Source organism: Taurulus bubalis, assembly GCF_910589615.1.
Source record: "Taurulus bubalis genome assembly, chromosome: 4".
NCBI lineage: Eukaryota > Metazoa > Chordata > Actinopteri > Perciformes > Cottidae > Taurulus > Taurulus bubalis.
In genome coordinates, this window is record NC_136592.1 from 9,554,073 (window position 1) to 9,581,259 (window position 27,187).

The following is a 27,187-nucleotide window of genomic DNA, read 5'->3' on the forward strand; positions in this document are numbered from 1 at the left end:
GGGTTATCACAATAGCCGAGCAATCTGCACCTTGGAAAACAAAGGATTTTACTCTTATACAACTTACCTGTCTCAGTACATGCTCTCAAAACACATGTGGAATCTCAGTTCTCCTTTATACTCGGTTTGTCGCACCCTTGTGCGTCTCTCTCTCTCTCTCTCTCTCTCTCTCTCTCTCTCTCTCTCTCTCTCTCTCTCTCCCCCTGTCAAAAAATGGTTTGCTTAATGCGCTGTGATTATACAATTAGATATTGTATACATAAACAGAGTCCATCAAACTAATGTTTGAGAGATCACTGTTCACAGCTGTACCCTTTGAATTAAGTACAACATTATTTCCCAAGACAAATTATTAAAAATTAAATATTTTTTCTTCATGTACTTGAGACAAATAGCATTTTAGGAGCCTCACTATTTTACTCCCTCTGTGCTTTGATAAAAGAGAGCGCATACTTGAGATGATTAAAGACCGAGACCTCTCTGGATGCGCATTAATTAGCCGTATCAATTTTGCCTCGGATTGTGATCACCTTGGGTAAGTGTTCAATGTGCTCTTGTCATAATAAGGTGGAATGTAAATCCATTTGTATCGTCAGTGTTAATACAGTTTGAAACAGCCGTGCCTGGAAGACAGCTTCTCTAAAAATCTCTTTGATGTGTTTGCACTAGATCTTATGATTAGGAAGAATTTTTGGAGGCTGGAGCGCTGAGATGATTCGTACTTCGAAAGTGACCCTTAAGATGAAAGCCGCTGATTAGTGAAGAATAAAAACCCACCGCAAAGTAATGACTTTGTCCTCAACTTTTTCTTTGAAGGTCGATCCTGAATGTTTCATTGTTGGTTTTAATGTCAGTCAGAATATTTTTCAAAACCTTTTGAACGTGCGAAAGACCCATCGTGGTAATTCATACATTTATACTTTTCTATTTCATAGCACATTCCATGTTTACCCACTGGGGCGTACATATAAATAACAGTGGAAAGGAAAATGGCACCTCTATGTAACCATTACAGAGGTGTCATCACATTGTACATCTACACTATTCTGCTGTTTTGAAAATGGCAGCATCTTTTTTTCACATAAACAAAAGGCACCGAAGCCCATGTTTGCAATATATAGTGTGGTGGATGAGGTGGATTTCTATTGCAGAAGAAGTGGGCTTTCACTGTGCCGGACATGGCTGCCATAAACAAACCAGATATATGTACTTTGTGAAGAGTAGCTGTTGATAAGTAGGTAACATTGGTTGTTTCTCTGATTGAGACTCAGTAAAGAGTTGGCTACAAAGACTGTGATGTTGTTGTTTTCTCCACATACACGTGTGTACCTAAACTGTAATGCATAGCTGGAGGATGACAGGTTCTGATCTTCGTAGGTTGCTAACTCTCTATTTTTAAAAAGCCATATATTGCAATGATTCAGTCTGAGCCGAAGCAGAGCTCTTCGTCTATTATTCCAGATCTACACATCCTTACACAACACAACAAGAAAGAAGGTTTTAGTAGTGTATACTTGTGCTTACATTTAGATAGGCAGACAGACAGACAAACAGACATACAGGGTCATTTGATTATTAATTGTGTGTACCTGTCATCAGATTTGATACTCTGATTGTAAAGAAATCCTCAATAGAATAATCCCTTATATCATTTTATGTTTAAACCGTATTAAAATGACTTGCAGGTCATGAATCTGACTACCTTTTTATGCAAAGTCTGATTAAAAATCTCCATCTGCTTAAGACAAAGAAGAGATTCGATCATCTGTTTGCTCATGTGAAATTGTCCTTTTGAACCATCTCTTAATGAGAGATTGTGGGGAAAAGATAGGTGCCATGCTGAGATAGGAGTTGGGTAGGAGTCTCATAGATGTGTGTTCTCATAATAAGCCTGTTGGAGGATGTGGCTACATGTCAGATCATGTCACTTTAATTGATTTATCTGCTTGGCACAGCTGGGTGCGCTATACAATCTATCTTGTTTTAGAATGCAATTTGACTGGCTGCGTTACAACAGCTCCTCGACAGAAAATCAATATACAGCATATACTGTATATCCATGTATATATATAGGTACAGATAGGTTGGTATATAGAGGCATGGATTGATAGATGCCTTTACCATGACTCATTCGATGATCATAAACTGTCATTCTGGGATGGTGTAACCAGTCTTTTGTGTGGGCTCTTGACCTGCACTGAGCCTCTCTGCCTATTGCTCGTCACCATATTTCATATTTCTAAAGTGATCTAGCCCCTTCTGCTAGCATGCACTTTTACTTTTTATTTTCCTTTACCTCAGTCATTTCCATCTACCACTGAACCTGCCAGGGTGAGAGGCATTATACACATCACTACCCTTCAAATAGAGACAGGAGCTGGCTTGGAGCTGTAGAAAGACAGAGCTCCACTTTTATATCTCAGGGAAAGTCATCAGAATTCATCTGAACATTTTTTCTCTCTTTTTTTGCTTCTTTTCTTACAGCAGCGATTCTTAACCTGGAGCTTGAGGTCGCTAGATAATTTTCAAGGGTCGCCAGATGAGATATATAGGGGATTTTTTTTGTTACATTGCATCACCTGTACTAGTGATATAGTTTGAAATGAGAATATATTTAATTGAGTGTGTTTATGAGAGTCAAAGTGTGCATGCGCATAAGTTTCAAACCTGATTATTGTGTCGCCACAGAATAAGGTTGAGAATCACTGTCAGTAACTATAAAGAATCAAAATGACCTGGTTAAAAAATGTCTGCTGAAATACCTACGGTGCTAAAGAGATGTGCCAATCATTTTGAGTTTTGTATGCTTGATAATCATTTACTGATGTCTCACTAATATAGCATTACTGGATTTTTGAGGTACTGATGTTTGGGAGTTTTTAAAATATGATAATGATGTATTCCCCAAACACAATAAAGAAAAAAAAGAAGAAGAATACACACACATATATATATATATATATATATATATATATATATATATATATATATATATATATATATGTTTCCAAATAACCTCAAACATAGCTGGACCTTGCTGTATTGCGATCTCTCATAATTATTGGCTGATCCATACACTGACATTGTTGTACTGTATCTGTAATGATGCGTTCACACCAAAAGAGTTGCAAATTATTTGTGCGAGTGATTACATGCAAGTTACATGCAAGTCAATGCACAGACGCGAATGGTTGCGAAAAAGCAAATTTTCCACCGGGCGAATGAGGCGAAAAAGGGTTGCTAAAAATTGCAACGCTTTTTCGCTTTTTCGCCCGATGCTGAGTTGCGAAAGCCAATCAGAGTTGAGAAGCTCCGCCTGTCGTCACCGCCATCCTGCTGTTGCTGAATTCAACTGGCTGTGGTCCGCCTGAAGTAGCACTGGAAGCGGCCGTCATTCAGTGTCGGAGCTGTGTGCAACTACTATAATTACTAATATAATGAACCCAGACACAAGGGCGTTTGATGTTCCCGACGTTTGTGGGACTTCCACAACAAGTATAAAGCAGAACTAGTGGTTATTTCAATGGTGGATGGCGTAAAAGGTAACTGTTTTCACAGAGTAAAGCCACGGAAAAGCTGCGCCCCCTTTCCGCACGAAAAAGCGAATGACGTGAATTAACCACATAAAGTCGAGAAAGTAAACTCAAACAATTTAGGTGTGACCGCATCATAACAAGCTACTCTCTGCTCATTTACAGCTCTATTTACTCAAAGCTAAATATGAGATTCCTGAATACGGATGCATTCCTCTCATTTATTGTAATCAAGTCATATTTGAGAAATATTCTCAATCAAGATTTGTGAATGTACGCTGAATGTTTTAAAACGCTCGTGAGATTTTGATTCATATGAAATGTTACCAACTGAGTGTTTCAAAATGTTTTTTCCCATTGAAGCTCACAGCCAAAAATCTATGCAAAGTGGTCATACTATACAATATTATTTAATGTGGTTGAGTGCAAACTAAAGGCACCAGGGCAACAGACAACAATGAAATGTATAAATAGATCTACATTAATGAATAGATTACCAGAATAGAATACAACCAGGGTTTAATTATGTATTATGTATTTGATAAGGCAGGATTGATCAGATATTTTCATTTGTTCCCCTCCATTTCACTTTAATACTTTCAAAAAAGAAAAGCTAAGCCTTACTGCAAGCAATCATCATTCACTTATGAGGTTTATTTTCATTTACAAAATATATCCTTGTTGTAATTCAACATTTTTTTATTCTGAAAAAGTCATAGTTATTAATAGGTTGATATGTTTCATGAAATGCAACAGATTTGAGGTTAGATGTATTCATAGTATCGTTTGTTATAGTATATAATTCTAAGTCAGCACTCTAGTCCAACCTTTGTAATCTACTTGAACTGCAGCAGAGAAGACAGACATTCATATTTGGATTGTCTAAATAGTTTTATAAAAAGGTATTAATGGAGCATTATTAGGGAATAGGAAATCACCCTTATCCCCTACATAATCTCAGGGTCCCAGAAAAAAGATTAATCAGTATCTTCCGCCCTGGCTCATGATCGGCTCGATTAGATAATGGGAATTATAATATAGCCATTTGGAAAAGATTGATACGGGGAAGCAAAAGACAGAAGATTCTTCTATATTTCATTGCAATTTTTTAGTATGTATCTGTGTAATGTCCTTGGAGCTAAGTGGACCCGTCAGTGTCCAGCTTGCTCTTTCCCTTCATTGAACTCACAGGGTGCTTTCTCCCTTGTTTCCCATACACAATGGATAAGCTCTGGCTTTGTCCCTCTGGGGCTTTTTGATTCACTTGAAGAAAGCCAGAACAGACACCGCAAGCGATGGCAGGGCATACCATGTCTGTGCAGACTAAACACACTCTGCAGGAGTCATCTTTGCTTTAACTGATCAAACAGCTCAAAGGATGTAAGGCTACTTATGAGTAGAATAAACATTCAATATATGATTCCGTCATTGTGTGCTGATGGGGGAAACAATTATAAGTGTTGATGTTGAGGCAGTACTTTTAATGGTAAAAATAGTGTAAGCTTAAGATATTAAGGGAAATATTAGATATCTTAGATTAAGATATTTACTCTGTTGTTATTACATTTAATTCTGATTTGATAATACAAAAACACGAGAGCTACAGTTTGGTTTAACGCTAGGACGGCCAGGATTCCACGACCCCCCGCATTCGCTGCAAAGGTCTGCCAGACCGCCATGTGTAACTCCATTGTTTGTGTCCACAAGCACAACAGTAATGCATTTGTTTGATGAGGATTCTATAAATGATGGGAAATAAAGAAATTATTACAGATCATAGAGCAGGTTTGGCAACCTCCTGGCTATCCCGTGCCAATTCTGTATATATATTTCTTCACAATGCGCCTTGATTTATTTACTGCTGCTGCATATCTCCAGTCCAAATGGACCAATTTAGTTTCAAAATGTAACAAAATATAACTTTTAGCCTACTATGTTGTTGGCTTCAGATCAAATTCATATATCATCTGCCTTTCCGTGTTGAAAAGAGTTATTTTTGTTGTTAGTCCGCCACTAACAATCTCTGTTGCCATGAGTCAGCCAATCAGAGGCTATATTCCTGACTTGCGGAACAATGGGAGGCTGTGTCTGAGTGGCAGCTCTGATCTCAAATGCCTGGTGGCTTATCATGAGATAAAAAAATGACCTCGTATGGTAATATAGCAATTGTGGTCAGAGGTATAAATGCTCAGAAAACATTACAGAGACACTTTTAGGAAAAGTCATGATCTGAAAGCCTTGAAATTGTTATTGGAACAACAGAGTCATTTGCATTATAGAAACCTTAAATGATCTGTTCGAGCATCTTCATGCTAGACGTGTTAAGAGCTACCATGATGGACTCTAAAGCAAGTACCAAGTCAATTTATATGAGTGCAGTCATATTTTTTTTACTTTGCTGCCTTTGAAATACAAGGAAAATGAAAGATGAAAGAAGGGAAAACAACAGCTACAGCATGAAAAAGAGCTATAAGAAATCTGTCTTAATATAGCAATAAATTGCAGTGGCTCACGAGGCTAAATAAAAAAACAAAAAATAACAGGCATAGGTCTGAAATTCCCCAGCTTATTTGTCTGGCTGAGCGGCCTTAATTTCGTTGTATCACAGTTATGCCTCGTGGTTGATACTGAGCGAGATGAATCATTGTAAAATATGAGCCAGATCAGGCGCTTGTTTCCTGGAGGTAAAAGCTTGTAAGACCGCTGGTAAACACACCCAGAAGAGAGCATATCCTCTGAGACAAATAGGAGTAAAAACAAGAGACAATTATAGAGGTTGGGGTTGGAGTATATTGCACGCTCCTCTCATCTTTTTTTTTATTCCTGAAAGAATATCATGTCTGTGTTTGTGTGGGTGATTTTAGAATTATAAGGATTTTAAAGTGCTTTTTTGAGAGGGTGAAAAGAAGGGAACATTAAAGCAAGGTAACATTTTAGGATATTTTCTTGTTACATTGGACAGTATGTGATGATTCCTCTTCAGGACCTCACACTCTGCCAGCCCTTAATCTCCTGCCTGTCATCTAGATCATCTGAAAGTGCTGAGAGGCTGACCCCCCCATCCACAGTGTCTGAAATCAGAGAAAGATCTTTGCAGTTATAGCACATTTCTCCGGCCAGCTAATACCCTCAGTACAATCTGCAGGTTTCTGATAATGGCTTGTAACATCTTTCATCTTGACATAAGCTGGCATATGCTGAGTGGCGCATGTTTATCTTAAGGCAACAAAAGCAAGGCCAAAAACATGTAAGGTAATCACTTGAAAGACCTTTATGCTTGACTCCAGCGTTAGATCCTGTTTTCTTTCTAATCAGCCGTTGACCGTGTGGGCACTATGTGCATCTGGAATTAGTTTACACGATGTTGCAACAGTATGGAGGAAGAGGCAAATTGGGTCGTGCTCCTGAGAAATGTTGTGGATGGAAATAAACTTTAGAAAGCGAGCCCTACATTAGTCCAACCTTTTATGACCTTCCCTTGAACAGCCAGCTGAATACTTGCAGGAGTCATGACACTGAGATACTGTACACTCAGACACTGTAACATATCTGTCCACCACAGACTCCCAATTGTTCTGCTCACCACACCCAAATGAAGGCAGGCAGCATGTTTGTGTGTACATAGTCTGCAGAGTATGTGTTTGCTTTCATAAAAATAAAAAATAAGATATTAATTGACCCACTTGCATCCCTCATCTGGATGGTAAAAGAGGTTCAAGCTACTTGTAGTTAACCACGCTTTGTTTTGGATGTTGCCGGGCAGAAACTGCAAATGATGAAACAAGCAGTGTCTCAAAAACAAGCCTTTCCTTCCTGTAGCTCTCAGTAGGGTTCATGTGAACAGAGCGAGGGACGGAAGACAGACAAATGTGACAGGGCATGAACCTCCCCTGTTGAGTAATGAAATTAAATGACAGCTCTTGAGCGAGGAAGGGATGCTGAGAGAGCTCGAGCAAGGGAGAGGAGTGGGGGGATTTTGTCCGGCCAGGAAATTGAAACCATCACAAGCAAATTGAGTTCAGGTCCTTTTGTTGGGCAAGAGCAGACCAATCAATTTGGCCGACTACTCAGTGCCTGTCAGCATCACAGAAGGACACCTTGGCATCCAATAATAAGAACACAGTAAACAACTGAAGCCTTGGCTCAGTTAGTCTCAGCTAACAGCTAGCTATCCATAGTAATTCGTCCTCAGGGGAAACAAATGTATGACAGTAGTGTGCATTGTTCTCATACGAGCTGAATACATTGTTGCACTTGCAGTGTGTTTGTGTGGACACTGGTTAATGGCTGCCAAGTTAAAAGCTGGACCAATTCCTCTAACTGGAGCGTCTGTTTGTGGTACAATTCAAAAGAACAATGCATGTCTTCGTGTCCCTCACTTCAAGGACACAAACAAGGTAAAGAAAATAAGACACAATCTCTGTCAGTAAATATATTCTATCACGCCTCTCTAGAATGAACCACTTTAATGAGCCTTGTTTGGCCTTTCCCTTTGCTAATCTTTGGACAGTGACACAACATTCTTGCTAATTATCTCGATTACACAGCAGGAACGCACTGCATCACAGTTCTGAGGCAACAGTCGACGTTGGGTGGGATCATACAACCCCAAAGGCCTAATTATCTCTGTTGGTTCCCAATTAATCCATTAAGTTGTTTTGGCTCAGCTGCAAGACCTGAGGCACCATTTTATATACCAATACATTGCACCATCACAGAGCCTTGTTACGTGAGTTTTTGTTTTGAAGCAATTCACTGCTGATACTGCAGCGCTCTGCCCTTTCTTTTACCTTCAAACTGTCTTAAAAGACATATCCGGGAGTCCACGGTGAGTTCAATACATACCCTTTCCCCAGAATATTCTCAGTCAAATAATTAACATTTAGGCTAATCCCCAGTAACCCACATTCAGATTTAAGGACTCCACAGTTCTGCAGAGAATGCCACTTCAGACTCTTTTAATCTCATTGTAGATCCTGATGTAGCTTCCCAGCCTCTCGGTTTCCTGCCTCCACTGGCTTACTATGATGAAGTTGCTCGGCTTACCATATGTAAAACTGCACTGATGGTATTGACGGCTTGCAAAGCAGTCGATAATCGTTTATGTGATAAGCCACTGGACGGACTTGTGGGGGAGGCTGAGAAAATGCTTCAGGGCCAAGATGGGTTATGAGATTCATGGTGATACAGGCGGCAGACATTAAGTTTGTTTACATGCTGCCAGTGAGCCATTGGAGTCAGCTCTCGTGAATGATTGTTTGAATATTGCAGCTGTCTCTTTAAACCAATATTGTGACTTTCATCTTGCGTCTTTTTTTTCTCTGTCTCTCTCTCTTGGTCCTTGTCTGTCATTCCTATTTTCCTCACACTAATATCGTGTTTTTGTTCCCTTTGCTGCTCTGTCATAAATTGGTAACAAGGGATGGTGAGAGAAAAAACAATATACATCACTTTTTTTTATGATGGCAGTGCTGTGTCCCAGTTGGAATATTATTTGGCAGGTTGTAAGAGAGTCCCAAGTGAGCACATGCAAATTTACAAACACTTATATACCAGTTGTTCTGAGTCTGTGCCATTTAGTTTGTCTTTTATATGGATAGGGAACGGAGATACTCATCTTTACAAATACAGCTGAGTTTGTTTTGCAGCTTATGTAACTGGCAGACATTCTCGTTTCTCACTCTCTCAAGGGATTGTATTACTAGATGCGTAATAAGTTATTGCTCCAGGATATTCTTCAACTGCAAACATTATTTTGGGTGTAAATCCAAGACTTGGTAAGCATATCTTTGTGCCAAACTGAAAATGTTACTGAGGAGGAATGACACCTACATATTATGGGGGAGCAAGACAAGCCTGCAGCCTTAACCAGGAATGCTGCGTCTGACTTACTCTGATTGTGGGATTTCTTAGCATTAAGTGACAGGTTTTTAAATGGGTCCCTTAACGTTGTAATACAGTGAAATGTATGAATATCTGATATCTAATATCTGTTCAAACTGTCACACTAAAAATGCCTTCTTTAACAGCAATCGGATTTCTGACTTGGGGGATAAGTGCTCGCAGCTGCTCTTCCTTAGATGGGCTATTATTCTTTTTCCATTACACCTTACAAAATCACGGAGTATAAAATGACTCGGTCAGCTATTTCAGTTGCATGCAGTTTTAAGATTTTGGCCCTAGAATTGTCCACAGTTAATATACTTTGTCTACAGTTAATATACTATACTAGTATGCACTGTATTTTTATTCTTTATATATGCATGTGAACACAAGTGTGTCTGTATACAGTGTGTGACACCCTCAAATAGAAATGCAGCATGCAATGCTATTCAGATTGTTTGAATCCCTTTTAAAATTGATTTATTTTCCAGATATTTAGATTTTGAATTTTACAATTTGCAGTGCCACTTACATTTAAGTGACAATCACAGTATGTGAGTGTGCATTTTCTTTTCTCAAGCCTGTGCAAACAGGGAAACATGTCTAGGCATAGACTACATTGTGTTGCACAATGATAATAAACCTGAACAAAACATGGTATTATAAAATGTTAAATAGTCCTTAAGACTAGCATGCATCTTTTGGGATGTTTTTTTCATAAAAATGATAATGAATTCCATTAAAACTCAAATATATTCAATAAATAAAAACATTTTTGTTTTTAGATAAAAAGTTTTAACTATAAAACATTTAGTTCCAGAAACGTTTTTTTAAATATGGGCAGAGATCAAAAGTATTTTGAATTCTCTTCTAATGGGGGTTGTTTGGGCATTTATTGAATTATTTAGTTATCATCTGTAATTTATAGCCTTCCAGGGAGACAGACAAGCAATCTTTGCCAGTTCTGCTGACATGTTGACCACTGGGAAAAAAGCAGGCCGTAGGCTGTTTAGTTGACGGCTTCGGAGATGGAGCAAGGCTGCACACCGATGATCTGTCATCTTCACAAAGCTTCACTGACACTGCGTACTAATGCAATTCTGCGTTCGGCCCTGCTGGCTTGTCTCACACTTACTGTAACTATCAGATATGACTTCACCCATCAAAGCCACGATCAAGTGAGCTTCCTCCCTTAACTCGATTTAAAAGATTTAAATTAAATCAATGAAAGGTGATTTATAACTGAAGATAACCTAAAACTCAAAAAGCCGATAGAGATTAGTTTGCCAATGGGTTTGATGCCAAGAGAAGATTAGCAGTTGAGTACATCAATCTATCTGCACAACCTGACCACCAGTATAAAAGACATGGCCGTCACAAGTAAGCTTTTCTCCCGCTGTGGGAAATCAGCACATCCTGCCTCGGGCTGTTGGTGTAAGTACTTAGACTACAGAAGCTGTGGCTGAGCGGGTCACAAAAAAAGTGCATAGGGAAAGAGAAAAGTGACCAAAGACCAAGACAAAATGGGAAGATGGATTATGGTCTAAAAGATCAAAGTGAGTCTGATGCAGCGCATGCCTTATTCATTTCAGACAGTTATAACCGATTCTTCGAAAAGGCCAATGTCGAGGGTGAAAAGTAGATATAACTGGTATTTATTTAGTGATGTTTTTGAGACACTGTTTTGTTGAGGCATTTTATTAAAAGCCAACTGTCAAACCAGGAAGCAACATCACAGATAAGCGATCGAACCAGAGACGTCCACACCAGAGGCCTGTCCAGATGGAAAAAAATGGCGCATCAAGAGAATAGGGTGTCAATGTAAAGGAGTCTCGGACGTGATCAAGAAGTGGGAGGTGACTGCAAGGTCTGTTATCATCTGAACTAGGATTACTTTGAAATCCTGCAATAAGATGAAGAAGAAAAAACTACTGTACTAGTTGGCTTTTGATTGCATTGTTTCTAAGTTGGATATGGATAAGAACCTGTGTGTGCAGCAATTTGAGCCTAATGGCCAATCATAGACGACAATATACACTTTTATCAGTTTCTATGCAACGAATGGGCTCCCTATATGTGAGTATTCTATTTATGTTATATATCCATGGGATAAGTGGTGGTAAAGCTATACACTGTCCATGATGATAATTGCATCCATCCAGACCCAGTGAGATACGGTTTGAATTGAAGAACTTACACATCATATTATTTCAAACACATTTTACAAAGGCCAAAAGCAGCTCTTCACATCAGCATGCCTGTCACCGTTTTCAAAGTGACACTAAAAGCAGGTCAGAGGCATAATGCTACCTTGCAGTGAATATTTGCAATTGAGTGTTGCATTGGTAATGTTTCTGGTCAGATCTGAGGAAAGCAGACATGTTGTTGAATATTTTAGTTTATTTTAGTAGCTCTATCTCTTTAAGGTATACCCAGGGAAATGGTAGACCAACTTATCAAGTCCTTTATGGGTGTTCCCGCTGCATGCAATGCTAGACCAAAGAGGTCGTGGGGAGTTGGATCTCCCTGTGCTCTTTTACTTTATTTTTGTCATCCTTTTGAGGAAAGTGTTCAAGATGAGTGCTTTCTTTTTAACTCCTTTATTACGCACACCTCAGATGAACTGTTTGAAATGCAGCCTTACTCTTCTATGGATTTAAGTCAGCACCATTTCAAGACCAATTTGAAAGAAAACTATTTGAATTATGGTAATGTATGTTGTATCTAATCTGTTAGAATATCCGTTCAGTTTTATAAATCTAAAGAAAGGATAATGAAAGATCCTGATGCATCAACCTCACAAAACAGATACCTAAATGGTTAAAAAGGTATGCTGGTCCAATAATATTCATTCCTTGTTTTTCTCATGTTTCGTCTTCCTCTGTTGATCATGTGCATGTGTAGTCACCATCCTGCTGTGCAATTAAGGTAAAAATAAAAGACAAATTCAAATTCAAAAAGAAATTCAATAGTGCTGAAAATTGGCGTTTTGCTACTGTACATAAACATAAACAGAACATAAAATGCTGCTTTGGTCCACATTTTGGCTGAATGGTTTTCCATCAGTGAAAAAAACAAAAACACACACAGAGAAGTGTTCCTTTTCTGTCACAGTCTCCCAAAATGCAAACAGGCAGGCGATCACATACAAACAAAAACAAATTATGCACTGCGACACACTATCCACCACTATGCATTACGCTGGCGCTTTGCTTTTACTAGAAACTGTTGGAGAGGAATTGGCTGGCTGCTTGGCAACAAAACAAATGGAAAAAGGTCCGGGTGATTCTCATTTTCCAGATGATTAGTTGCATCAGAAATAATTGTTGGTTAGATCATTGACCATAAAATGAATTGCAAAGGCTTGAGATTTCCATCATTGTGACTGTCCTCTCAGAAAAAAAAAGTTAGTTTCTTATTTCCTGATGGATGAAATGGCAAAACAGCAGGTGTGTGTGTGTGCTGGATGTTTTACGAGTCCCATGTAGTGTGCTCTAATGAGGATTAGTATGAAGCAGCTTTGATTGTCAACAGCAATCAATGCATGAGGAGGGAGTGCTTCTGTACTACGGATTGCTACGGATTGATATACAATAAATATACGTGCAGATATAGGTACATACGTCTACGGTGATATGTACATGTTTTTTTGGAAAACCTGTCCATGTACATGCATAACAACTCAAATGTATCTTCTTGATACGTTGTTGTTAGGTACAGGTCATGTACAAAGAGTACATGCATACATGTGTACTGTATAGTGATCCAGAATCATAACAGCCCTACTATATATGTACTGTATACTATACTTTGCAAGTATACGCTAACTCTGAATCCAATTATGTGAATCCATGTATGAACATGAAAATGTAAATTATGTACCCAACGTTTTAAACCCTTGTGGAATATACAAAAAAAGGTGATATTTGGGGATTTTGTGAAGCTCTTCAGTAGACATTTCACATCTTTGCATACACAGGCATTATGTATATTATGTTATGTATGTCTTGTGTGCATGCTCATGTAACACCATGACGGCTGGCACGCACAGTCGGTGCAGGGTGTCGATGGTGATGTTTGGTGGCACTGTCAACACCTTGCCATGGTGCATCAAACATCACTTCCGTTAACACTTCCTTCCCATTATCAAGTGGCATGAACATCTGCTGCTTTTGGAAGAGGTTACAAGTTGACGTTACAAATACAGATTGCAAAATGTCCTCCTCAGACTATTTGAGTGACAATTACATTCTGTCACAGTGGAACATGGTTAGCGTGGTCTACAATTTAACAAAGCCTTTTCAATTCATTTCAGGCCATAACTTTGGAATGCTGGTTAGAGTAGTGAGAAATATTGCTGTGCGTTGCCTTTTATTGTTTCATTGTCTTTAAACAGCAGCTACTGTGCATACAGATTCTCTTTAAGCTGCAGTATCACACTAATCAGTTGTTGCCCATGCCATTAGGTTTTAGCACTTTATAGCACTTCGGTAATTTTCCAGTCAGTTGGATTCAGCTTTTAACAAGAGATTGTGATAATGTAAAAGCTTGTGAATTTAACGTGTGGATTAGTTGCATATTTCCAAACTAAATTTATTAGATTAACACCCTCATGATACCTTATTTCCATGAACAGGGCGGATAAATTAAAAACAATTTATTGTTAATAGGGATATGCAAAGAGAAAGGAAAGTGTTAGAGTTATAAGAAGAAGAAACAGTCTACAGCTAATAATTGGTCAGATTTTGGTAGAGCTGACTCACCGTTCACATCGCTTTGTGCCTACGCTGGTGTGACAATACAGGGACAATCAAGTAATGTATATTATGTAGGTAGAGTGCTAATTATGTACACTATTAAGAATACAAATCTAAATATCTACAGATCTTTGTTAATCAAAGCCCCTGATTTAGGGTGAAGGAGCTGTCATATCTTGTGCCAATTATCCATGACAACTACACGATTGCTCGGTTTTATGAACATTATATTCAGTAAATAGATTATCATCAAAATATACAAAAACATACATGTGTTTGTTTGCTGTTCTGGAAATAACCAAACAAAAAAAAAAGAAAGAAATGTAGATCATGCCAAAGTCAACCAGACAGCCCTGCTGCATCGATTTACATTTGATCTCTCAAAGCTGAATAATCATGGGCTGTGTAAATAGCTATAATTTCCACAGGATAAACAGGATCCAACTAAACAACTGTGTGCCTCTGTACCAGTTTGGTGTAATGGATTCGCAAATAGGATTTAATGACAGCTAATAGGGTGGTAGGTTATTATGAATCATAGAGTACACTGTGATTATGCTTTGGTGTTTGTGTGAGTGCAGATAAATATGTAGGTTTTTGAACAGTGCAATGACACAGAGGTATGTCTTACATGCATTTGTGGTGAGCAAATAAAAGAGGAAACACCCTCCAAAGTGCCACGGAGCAGTGACTTCATTCTGAGCGCAGCACCGAGATCACATGGACTGTAACTCATAAACACATCAAGCTTCCCCATTCAGTGCTCAGGGCCTAGCCTGCTCCGCTCCGTAGTTAACTGTCTCTGAGTGTCAAATCCTTCATCCTGATGCAGGAGACACACATGGAGAAGAATTCCTGCGTCTCATTTTATGGCAGTGGATGTCTGCAGAGGGAAGAACCGATGAGTGAGTCAGTAGTGGTTAACTTTGTAGCTAATGCTCTGTGGCAGTTGCACAGGTTTCTTCAGCTCTGCTTAAGGCATAGAGGGAAGCTGGTTGAACTACTCCTGTCTCACAGTTCTCACTCAGCCAAGTCGGGTTATTTAACAGCACGCCAAAGTAGGAATGGAGAGAGAGAGAGAGAGAGAGAGAGAGAGAGAGAGAGAGAGAGAGAAGGAAAGGAAAAATTGACTAAGTAGCACAAAAAAGAGAGATCACTGCAGGGTGGAGTGGTGAAAAAAAAAGGAATAGATGAGCCTGTGATGTCCATATGTAGTTTAGGTGGTGTTAGATTAAATCAATTATGAATGACATTTTCATCCCTCTGAAGAAGTCTATTCAGCTAACTTCTGTTCAGTTTAGGTGGGTTTGCTCCTGAGTGGGGAAGATTTGCTCATCTGTAGGTTAGCTACAGTATGTACATTGCATATCGAAGGCAATATATTCATTTCATGTTGGCCTGTGATGTCTGGCTAGGTTAGCTCAAACAGCCTGTTGTTGCAACTTAAGCCTAACCTCAGATACTGAGGAGATAATCCTAGAAGGTTTGTTCCTGAAGCTTTTTGCAGCCTACAAAATAGAGTACACTTTTCTGCACTTGCCAATGCTTAGTTCAAAGCCGCTGAGTGTTTGCTTTTTGATTACAGCATAACCTCATCCCATCATCTATTTTATCTTGGATTTCAGCAATCAAAAAGTTATAGTCGATGAGATTTTCATCATCTCCATTTTTTATACCATTGTTAGCGATTATATGAAGGAGGGAACGATTTAAAGACATCTAATCACAAGTTCAGCATGTTGCATGATGTTGTTGACAGTCTTCTCTATTCTTCATTGTTAAAACAACTTGACAAGATGAGTCATCTGAGACACTCACTGTGTGGTTGGGTGAGCTGTTCACGGTAGCTGCTCAAGGCAATTCGTAGCTCCCTAAATTGAAGCTATTCCCCTCAACTTGACAGATATTTTTAGCATCTATCCGCATATTGCTTGGGTTTTACTCCTGCAACTTTACTGTTTCAATTCTGTCTCACACCTCTAATCATCTTTTAATTTTAGCCGCGGCAGGGAGCTGTATTTGGTCATGATAGACTCCCTGTATGCTACATGTGCTACTAAGTGGAGCATTCAGAGGCCAAAGAGACAGATATTTCTCCCAGGACTTGGTGGAGACCAAAACAGAGCTGCAAGGAGAGGGAAGATGCGACTTAACATCTTCTGAGCGGTCAGAAACACGACTGCAAATAATTCCTTACATTGCAAGTCCGCTGTCACGTTCACATCGATTTTATACTCACAGCGGATTTGCAGCGTTGTTCTGCTGCCCCCCTGTGGCCACAAAATTATGTAGCTTTAATAATAGACATTTTGGTTCTTGATGTATTAACAAACTCATATTACTAAATTGCCACATTTCTATTTGTTATTCAGTGTGTTACAGTGGTGTCATTTGTCATTTAAATGGAGTGCAAAACAGGCACAACGTATATACATTAACATAACCAAGAGAAACAACCACAGAGACAGGTGCTCACGCTCACATGTGAAAGCAGGAGGAGATGGACTTAATTGGGTGGTGTATATGGATAAAAATATAACAAATTGGACTTAGAGGACATTAGCGAGAGGGAACTTGTCGCAGCAGTTGCCGCTCCCGTCATGTGTGAAAGATGACGGGAGAGAGTAGTGAGTCTGGTGAGCACGTCGCATGACTACATACATGCTTTTTCATGAGGATAGATGACTTGTGTGGGTTAGACAATAAATGGTTGAAGGATAAATAAATAAACATGCATGCTGTATGCTGCATCCATAAATCTGTACGAAATCATTTAGCCCAGATAGAGTCAAAATGATGGACTGTGTTGATAATCACATGCTAAGCAAGTGTTATGGAAATGACAAACGCAAAGCACACTGCCGTTAGACATTACACACACTCACACACACACACACACACACACGCTACAGCACATGTCCACTCTTCCAATCTTGCTATTTGGGAAATGGGTCAGATGTGACTTAGATTTATGTATGTTTGCGTTTGTCTTTGTGTTTGCGTATGTGTATATTTATGCTGAACCAAAGAGCGAGGGAGTGACTGATCGAGCTTCATTGTGGATGTGGCAGAATGCAGATGTTTCTCTGAACTGCCTCGCTATGATTTAATGATGAAAAGCAGAAGGCAGCTGACTTAGACTCTGGAGAGGCAGCGGGAGCAGACTACGTCAATATTACAGGCAGAATCAAAGACGGGGGAGATTGTGATTTATTTGTCATTTTTTATTTGAGTGTTGCTCACAGAAACAAGTTTGGGAACTCTTTTTATCTCTGCGTCTTTCATCTTTTTTAAGCAGTCTGAAAAGCTTGTTTTTGACTGTGTTTATGTCATGAAAATAGAGCCCTGCCTGACTGAGATTGTGATGCACTTTATCCCAAAGGAAATCCGGATGTTATGTTGACAGGAGGCAGTGTCTATCATCTGCTAATGTTTCACTTGATTTGATGTTTTATGGAATGTTACAGCTTGTCAGGGTTGTGGAGGAAGACTGTGGGGAATAGAGTATGACACCAAAAATACGATGAAAGATCAAGAACAGGATATAGATTATTTTATTTAAGGGTTAAAAGCATCAAATAAGACTCAGCATTGTCATTTTGTTGTTTCAGCAAGTGTTGAAGAACAGTAATAGTAGTGCAAAGGTGTAAGATAGAGAGGGGATGACAGAGAAAGAAAACAAAAATCTATCAGCATGACCATGTGGAACAAAGAAGACAATCACGTTTGTGGCCTTTTATTGATTTGGAAAAAAATAAAACAGAAAAAAATGTATTTTCCAAGGTGGCCAGCAGATGGCACAGCACCTTTGGTCTCCAAGGGGAAGGGAACAAGTGAAAGAGAGGAGGGCAGAGAGAGAAAAGGAAAAGAGATTTTTTTTGTGAGTTCTGTTTTTCCTGGTTGACTGATCTCCCTCAGTGGTCTGACTGAGAGAACGGACTCGTGGGAAGTGTACGCTCACCGCAGGTGTCAGACGGCTGTTAGATAAGATTATTTGTGGGGGTGACGGGGTTGCATTATTTTGTGTGTGTGTGTGTGTGTGTGTGTGTGTGTATGTGCATGTGTGTGTGCGTTTCTGCTCAGTGTGTGCTTCTGCTCATTAAATGTCTGCCTGATAGAAATGTAGTGTTATATTGACTTCACGTGAGAAACAATACACCACAGAAGTTGTTTTTGACTTGCACACTGTGCTCCATATGGCCACACTCAGGAGGAGAAAGAGAAGCAGAGAGAGAGAGATAGAGAGAGAGAGCGAGAGAGAGAGCGAGAGAGAGAGCGAAAGAGCACTTGTGAGCCCTACTCCTATTTGTTTTCTGTCACACAAAACCAAAGTTCTATCAGTTTTGTGTTCTGTGGGATTGAGTCTTTACTGCGGAGTGTATTTCACCCACTGATTGTGATTTTCAGCTGAGGTGTTGACATAAAGCGCAACAGTAGCACTGAAACGTGTTGAAAAATGCAGTGATCTCTTGGCTGGTATATATTATGAGTCACTGACTGCTTTATGTATCTATTATTTTTGCCATTTGGTTACAGATTTTTCTCTGTTTGATAAACAAATAAATGTGTCAGTCCTTAAAATTGATAAAGCAAGCTTTAAACATGTCTATATAATGGACGTTCAATTAATATATCATGTTGTTGCTATTTACTTTTCCACCAATGATGATAATAAAAATGTGCACTGTGTATTGCCCCATTTGGAGCAAAATTGCCATTCTCTCCTGTCAGATTTTATTTCAGTTTCCTCCATCCTTTCCTTTCTATGCAGGCTTGCTGGAATTTAAACCCTCCAGCAGCAAAGTACTGTAATTTTGCTTAGTGTTTGTTTAAGTGTGTTTGGTCAGGCAAATTATAAAAACAAGCGGATAATAAGGGTTAGCAGGCGTGATAAGCCATAATATCTTGTAAACTGGCAGCAGGGATAGTTTAAGCCGGTGTTATGCTAATGTTACTAGTGACTGTCAGCAAGAGAGACATTCAAATATCTTCAAACATGCCTTAAACCCACAAATAAACTCATGTGCAAACACAAACAGACAACACAGTGACGAAGACCGCCTATTTTAAACTGGACTTTTTTTCTTCTTCTAAATGATTAATTATAAATAATTAAGGGTGGAACAATATTCATCAACAAATAATACTTTCAGAATTTTGGCTTGTACAGTATATGCATACAGTGTATTCCTACGTTACAGTCTTCTGCTTCGCTCAAACAAACCCCTGAATAAAACCTGACAGGGCATTGAACACGATTTCATTTAAAAAGTCCCACCAGCCCAGCAGTGTTTGACAGCACACACCGAAACCATTAACCCAATCGATAATATGCCATTTTTGTCCCCCACCGCTAAAAATCTAAATCAAAGGGAATTACTAACAAAGTTATTACCGCTTCAATTATTGCCTGCACATGTCATGTATATGAGAAGACCATTTTGTAATATCAGATTTGTCATTGTGATTAATTGAGAATTAACATTGCTGTTCCTTTCACTGGGCTTTAATCAACAGCATTAATTTTCCCACCGTCACACTGTCTACTGCATTTCCTTTTGTGTTCACTCACTCACAAGTATTAATCAGAGTATTCCCATAAATATCTTCATACTGATGGGCATGTAGTCTAGATGCTGTCATGTACTGAGCAGGAACCTTTTTAGGAAAGCTTTAGAAAAGCTCCCGTAAATTGTACATTACTCCCAATCCTACACCTCACCCAGTGCATCAACACCATGTTTTTAATACCCTTTGATCACCTGCAGTTTTAACACATTTCTTTAATTATTAAATCCATTAATCCAGGTTTTTCTGTTTAGATATACACGATAAATAGTACTTTTCATAGAAATATAGATAGTTGCCTAAAAAAGCTGCCAGAATCAGTAGAGCTAGCTTGACACTTTCAGTGCAGCCAACAAATAGATGGCTACCTTGCCCAAGGCCAACTTTGTTGGCATCAGCAGGAATAAAAACATTTGAAGCCACTGTTAATTAACTACAGATGATTACCAAACATGTCAAATCTTGAAAGCTTTCCAGGGTTAATTTTTATCGATGAAATGTTTTTAAACTACACCCCCATGGCAGGACTCACCTTATGTGAAAATGATAACTATATCTCCTAATCAGTATACTGTAGCTGCCACACAAAGAAACAAAAGAGAGAAGCCCCGTTAAAGCGAGATTTTGTTTCTCCCCATTATGTCATCTTCATTTTGAAATGCCACATCTGATCATCTGCCTCTTTATAATCACTACTGGTGACATTTATCCAGATTCCTACTGTTTTACAAGACCTTTACATTTAATTGTACTTGATTCTGCACTTTCAGTGAGAAGACGTAGAGACTGCAAATGTGAAGCATTGTTCCAATCCCGATTTAGATTTGAGAATATATACTGGATTTTGAAAGGTGTTCATTCTGGTAGCCCTTTCCTAGATGCCGTATTCAACTGTGAAATAAGATAAGTGTTTATCAATAAATCTTTTTTTTTTTTTCTGTTGATTGCAACAGAGTTTTGTTTAAAAGGTCATCAAAATAGCATCAAAATAGCTAAGTACATAATTAAATTCACTTGGCTCGTCATAAGCGACACCCATGCAGTACACATAGCTGTCATAGCCTCAGCTTTCATATAACATTATTTCTTGTCATTTCAATCCATTGTCCCTTTTGTCATGTGAGTATTATCAGTGTCATTGCAACACCGCTGGGCATGTAAGGATTGACATCTTCCGACAACGTTGTTATAGCGGACAGGTTTGGTAGAGTTTGAGTTGCAGATCTGTCGATCTGTTGATTATCCTTCTATCCATCCCTCTGTCTGTCTACATCATTCACCCCTCCTGAAAATTAAACGCCATGCATTTACATCTGAATCCATCTCTTTTTTTCTTCTTCTACCCACAGTCTCCTCGGTCTGCCTGCAAGTCCCCAACCCTCCCTCATCGCCCTTTTTTTTTTTTCATTATTTATTCTCTCTTTTTGGTTAATTGAATGTTGCATTTTTTTGGAGCAGTTCTAAAACATATAATGAGGTCATTTGCATTAGACTGCAGATTGGGTGACCTTTGCTTTTGCCAATAATTACTGTAAAACCCGTCTCTGTCTGTCATCACCAAGGATGTGGCAGGGACCTCTCTGTGCTCACGAAAGGTTAGCTGGAGGCTTGTGTCTGGACTTATGAAAAAGCCTGAGGAAAATGTCATTAGAGCAAGGGGAAAAGACACTCGGAATTAACAATTGGAAATTCAATCAGGATGGCTTTAAGGAGGGTGTGTGCGTGTATGTGTGTCAGTGCGCGTGTGTGTTAGCATGCGTATCTCCAACAGGAGAGCTATGCGACTTGTATCGGGAACACGTTTGGGTTGAGAAATTCCTCTCGTCAGTGAGAGTGCGGAATGTGGGAAGAAGGACACCCGGGGGGAGACTTCTGTTAACTCTACAGGCCACTTTGACTTTGCCAACACGCAGACAAACTGACAACACAAACTAAACAATCGGGCTGTAGATGCCCATGAAGCAGTCCTCACAGACATGATAATATGCTGCCACCAATATCTAGAAATTTCCCAGCCTTGATTAATTATCCCTGACATTAATTACACTATGCATTACCCATGCATTTAAAAAAAGGCTCACCAATTTGCACTTTTCACCTTGCTCAATTTTTTAGCAGTGCATGATGTTTAATTTGCATGCTGTGTTATTGGTTGTCATTGTGCAGTGAAACGTGACTGTATTTACCATGTGTTGCCTCCCCTTCCCATCAATAACGGCCCAAGTCAAAATAGACATTTTATTCCGCAATCATTCTCGGTCTTCTGAAACAGGAAATGAACCCTTCAATTCATCAGTGCCTTCCTGACTTGTAAATGTTTAATACATTTTACATCGTTCAGACAATCTCTTAAGGCAGCTTATTTCACACTGCAGTACTGATCAGTGTGTCAAGCATGAGCTTGCTCAGCTCAGTGTCAAATCATAGTGTTAGAAGGATAAAACTTTGAGGGTGCAGAGCAGAGCGCTAACATCAGAGGCTCTGTTTTGTGCTCTTGGTTCTAGTCGCAGCGGCGCGTCACGTTTCACCTGCCGGATGGCTCTCAGGAGAGCTGCAGTGACAGCGGTCTGGGGGACCACGAGCCTGTAGGCAGTGGCTCCCTCCTCACACAACCTCTCCCTCTGGTGCAGGCGCAGGACGACTTCTACGAGCAGGCCTCCCCCGATAAGAGGACCGAAGCTGACGGCAACTCCGATCCCAACTCTGGTGAGTTGTAATGACATCTCATGGCAGACTACCATTGCTTTTTAATATGATTGCATGGTCGGTTTCTATGCGTTTCTTTCCGTGCCGCTCGTTTTCTCTATTTTGCAACATGTGTGAGTCTAAAGCGCCATTGTAGGCATTTTCAAAAGCTGCACAAATGTTCAGCATCGTAATAGTGTCTTTTCTTTAAAAAACAATATGACTTTGATTCAATTTTCTGCTTATTGTATGGATGACGGCGGAATCTGAACCTGATTTGTCTTGAAGTGCGGGTTGAAGCAAATGAATTGTGCTTTAGTCATTCCCTGAAGAAAAATCTGAAACTCCTTGAGCTGAGATGATAAATAGTCATGAAAAACAACATCGGTCTCTATAAAGAACTCAACGTACCAAATATAATTTAATTTGAAGTCATTTGATTGCCCAAGTAGGTTTCTAGTGGATACACGAGCAGGTCATTCATTTCTCAGTTAATCATCCAGACTTGTTCATTCCTCCCAGGAGCAAACCTGGGCCTCCCATAGGCTCCTCACCTATTTGTGAAACTCATTTGATTTATTTAGAGATGATTTCCCAGTTGGAAGTCTTGGTGCTCAGCTGAAGATGTTAACTTCCCACTATTTCTGGTGGGAATGTACATCTCCGACCCAGTTTTCTCATTTTATCATTAAGAGGTGAAGCGTGTGCGCAGATGAAGCGCATTGCCCCAAGGTCGATGCCAGCTTGCCTGTTGAGGGTGGAGCAGCCAGCACCACACACATACAAGTGCTGTGAGTAAATTTTGTGTTTGTATGATTTCATACGGACTCTAAGTTAGCAGATGTATTCACAGTTGGCAGATGTACTCTGTGAAGGCCCACTGACTCACTGTCTTCACAAATGAATGGAGCTGCACATGGCCCGACCACGTGCACCTGTAGTACAGCTAACTGACAATGTGTAGACTGCCTCATCTGCATGTTCTTCTTTATATCTTTTTAAATGTGCCACACACAGATTAGAATAGTTAATATGTTAAAAAGGAAATATCTAGACAGCAATATCTGGAGTCCGGTCTCTTGCTAGTTTTTTGTTAAGTAGTGAAACATTCTTGAATCCCAATACAAAAGTTACAAGAACAAGGTCATGGTGAATGTCCGTGAGTTTTTGTTTCTTAAAGTCCTGTTGTGTCTCATACAGACGCTTAGCGTTTGTCAGTATTAGACGGCATGAGACGTGACAAAGTGTCGGTATTTGAAGTACCGGGAATGATCTGGCCGTCTCGGCGGTGTTACATGGTGTTTCCATTGTGATCAGCCACTACGTATGAATTGTAGATGGCCATAATTTTCAGGAGACATAGTTCATAATTTATTGCAATTTTGAGTGAACAGACAGGCGAATGAAGCCAACAATAATTAATAATTGTACAATGTATGAAAGCCGTAATTAAAGTATCAGCACTTATCAGCAGTAATCTTGATGTGAGCGCTGCATTTCATGGTATGTCAGACATTTCTGCAATGTTTTTAATTGACATATGGATATTAGATACACAAAGAGCTACACTGAAAATGTGATGGGTAATAAATTGCACGAATAAATGTATCAGAGCCACTACAAAGACCAGATTATTATATTGTAAGGCTTGATTTACTGAAAGTATATACATTTGTACAGAAAGACATAGAAGGGGAGAGACAGTCATGGTTGGTTCTTTGAAGCTGCATCCAGTGTACAGCACTATCAAGTGTGGAGCAAATAAACAAAATAACAGGACTGATTCACATTGCTGTAGCTGTTCCCTACATGAGGCATCCTTTGTGTTTCCTGAAGCAATAGCATTCTGTTTTGTTGATGTTCTTTGCCTGTCCGTAAACTATTATCGGCGACAACGGTGGTCTTTGATCATTGACCTGCTGCTTGGCATTATAATGAGTTGATGTTGTTTGTATGAGGGATGTGTAACCTGCTGGTGCTGCTCTCAAATATGTGAGCTCAGTGGTCCCAGGTTAACTAGTTCTGAGTAAGTCTCTGTCAGACTTAAAGAGCCCCTCTGACTGCACGATATGCCTCTGAGTGCGTTGACAGAGGCAAACAGTATCTGTAAGATATTTGACACTGTTATGTTCCGAGTTGACGTGTAAAGTATCTTCTAACACTATTGCAAACAACAGCATTTCAGATGAGGACCTTGACAGGGTGGTCATGTTCTAGGTTTGACAATAATATTAGAATTGCCTTTTTTCATGGCATATTAAAACTGTTCAAAAGACACCTCTTAAATAAATCAAAAGTTAAATGATGTATTACATTATTATACGTCTGCAATCCTCTTTTTTTTTTTGCAGAATGTTGAAAAAATGATTAAAGTTGACTACAGATGGGGATGATCAGTGTGTAGCAAATGGTGTTTAAATGCATATAACACCTGCACAATTGGCATTCAAACAAGATTTCTAATCCAAAATATATATATGTATTTTATTTATTTGAGATTTTAATACAAAAACAATTTGCATACAACATAAAGCTATGTTTTGGGGAATGTAAATGTAACAATGTGTGCCTAACAATAATTAATACATTATTAATGAGTCAAATTCATGTTAACTCATACTTTTCTGGACAGCATCTGCATACCATAAATGATTAGACTACAAAGTAACACACTGACCAGTCAAACAGTCCCCTGGGGTTTTCTTAACTGTCTGCATGCGTCACATTGTAAACTGATTTAGTGATTGAAAATAAAACTGACCAAATAACCTTTGGATTTTGTCCTCCCTATCAGTTTGACGTTGAAAAAGGTGAACTCACTAATTATCCTTAATTTAATACAGGACAGTGGTTGGACGAATGTTGTAGCTTTCATCTGAACTAAAGAAACACAGAGTGTGGGAGTTGTGAAAGTCTGATGTCTAACAGTATTATATATATATATATATATATATATATATATATATATATATATATATATATATATATATATATATATATAGAATGGAGTAGTTCATGATGAGATGTTATATATTTCTTTGTGAACTGAAAATAGCCTTGAAGCTGTGCCACACGCAAAAAAACATTACATTTGTAAAAAACACGAAATAAGAAAAAAATCAATTAAACATGAGTGTGGAGAAAATAACAATAACAGATGGATGGTAATGAGGGACACAGCAGTTTCAGTTATCATTATGATATTTCTTTGTGAAGAGAGAAACAAAGTTGACAGTAATATATGAGCCAGTAATATGTGTGCAACTGTGGTGAGAGAGGAGAAATAACTCACAGAGCCCTGTTTTCCAAGAATGATGGATTTCAAAGGTTAAGAGTGTTTTCTAACAGCATTTTTAAAAAAAAAATCTCAAAGTTGAACACACAATTCATAAAACAGCACTTATAAGCAAGTCCACATGCAAGACTGTTAAGAGCTTCTTAACATTCACTGTCCATGGTGCTGAAGAGAAGGATGGGTTGATTTAAAGTAACTGGCTGTAATAAATGCCACATGAACCATGTTAGATTAACTAAAAATGGCATAAAATACAAACCACAAACACCATGAATTTGCAACAGCATCAGGAAAAACCGGCAGTGACAGAGTAAATGTGGTCTACTTTGATAGATTTAGCTGCTGCTCTTGCCCTTAAAGGCGCACCATTTGAAATTCAGAGCATAAATGTGGCAGTATTTAAAAAAATGGCATCCTCAGCAGAGAATGCTCTCCCTCTGTGTGTGTTGTAATCAAAGCTTCTTTTTACGTAGCTGGTTCGGTTGCGCACGTGCATGTGAGTCCCAGTGTGTGTGCTCCACTGGCTAGCTACTCTGGGCCACTCTGATATGGTGGTTAACACTGATAATGCCGGCCCAACCAACGGTGTCGGAAGTGTAACGCCTACCCTATGGTTCCTCCACAGGTCAACATGATAAGCTCTGTTCGCACTGTTGCCATTGTTTGCTCTGTTCTTGCTATTAGCACTGTTAGCTCCTAGCTGCAGGCTCAGCCGCTGCCATGTTGAGAGCCATGTGGAAGCATTCCCTCAAACATAGATATGATCTGAATTTGGATTTCAGCATCTTTAAACTCAGATTAAGTCATTCTATGAAACCAACATTTATGTTTTCAAGAAAAGTGATGATTCGAAAAAGTGAAATCATGGCAAGATGGAATTAGTATAATATTGGTAGTTTTGGCAAAGTTAACATATACATCACATCATAAATGTTGACACATTTGATGAGCACACACTCATCAATGTTTCTGTGGTACATTTGAAATATTCTGTTGCTTTTCTCACAAAATGTTACGAACAAATCTGTCAAGCGTAATTGTAGCTTGACAGCAGTGCACCATCACTCCAAATAGAGACCCGTTGCCTTCAGATTTCTGTAAAGAGAGCCACCAGCATAAAGGAAAGACCCACAGTATAGAATACTAAGTGTTTTGGATCAAATAGATAGTAGCAATCACTCAAAATCAAACAGTTTTTTGTAAGCTGATTGAAAAATGGACGATGTATGTCGAAAAAAATCCCCTCCCACTGTGGCCCACGCCGAGTCACCAACATAGCAAATCGGCAATATCCAGGAAATAACCTCAGACAATCCCAGGAAAATACCAGTTGGCCGGTATGCGCCCTGCATTGACACAAGAAACGGGGCTCAAAGACTTAGAACACAAGTTGAAGTTTTTGGTCCTCTTACAGTTCTTCCTGTGAGCTGGTAAAAAATAGCCTTTACTTCCAGTGTTTTTTGGAA

At 39.1% G+C, this 27,187-nt stretch overlaps 1 protein-coding gene across 1 annotated transcript in view; it reads left to right on the forward strand.

Annotated features, from left to right (window-relative positions):
* pcdh9 (protocadherin 9) overlaps positions 1 to 27,187 on the forward strand; it is a gene marked incomplete at both ends in the record, with an annotated part of 186,534 nt that overhangs the window by 107,434 nt on the left and 51,913 nt on the right. The window contains one exon of the mRNA XM_079216910.1: positions 22,246 to 22,447. Coding sequence (XP_079073036.1) covers positions 22,246 to 22,447 — 202 coding nt within the window. The remainder of the gene's footprint in view (positions 1 to 22,245; positions 22,448 to 27,187) is intronic.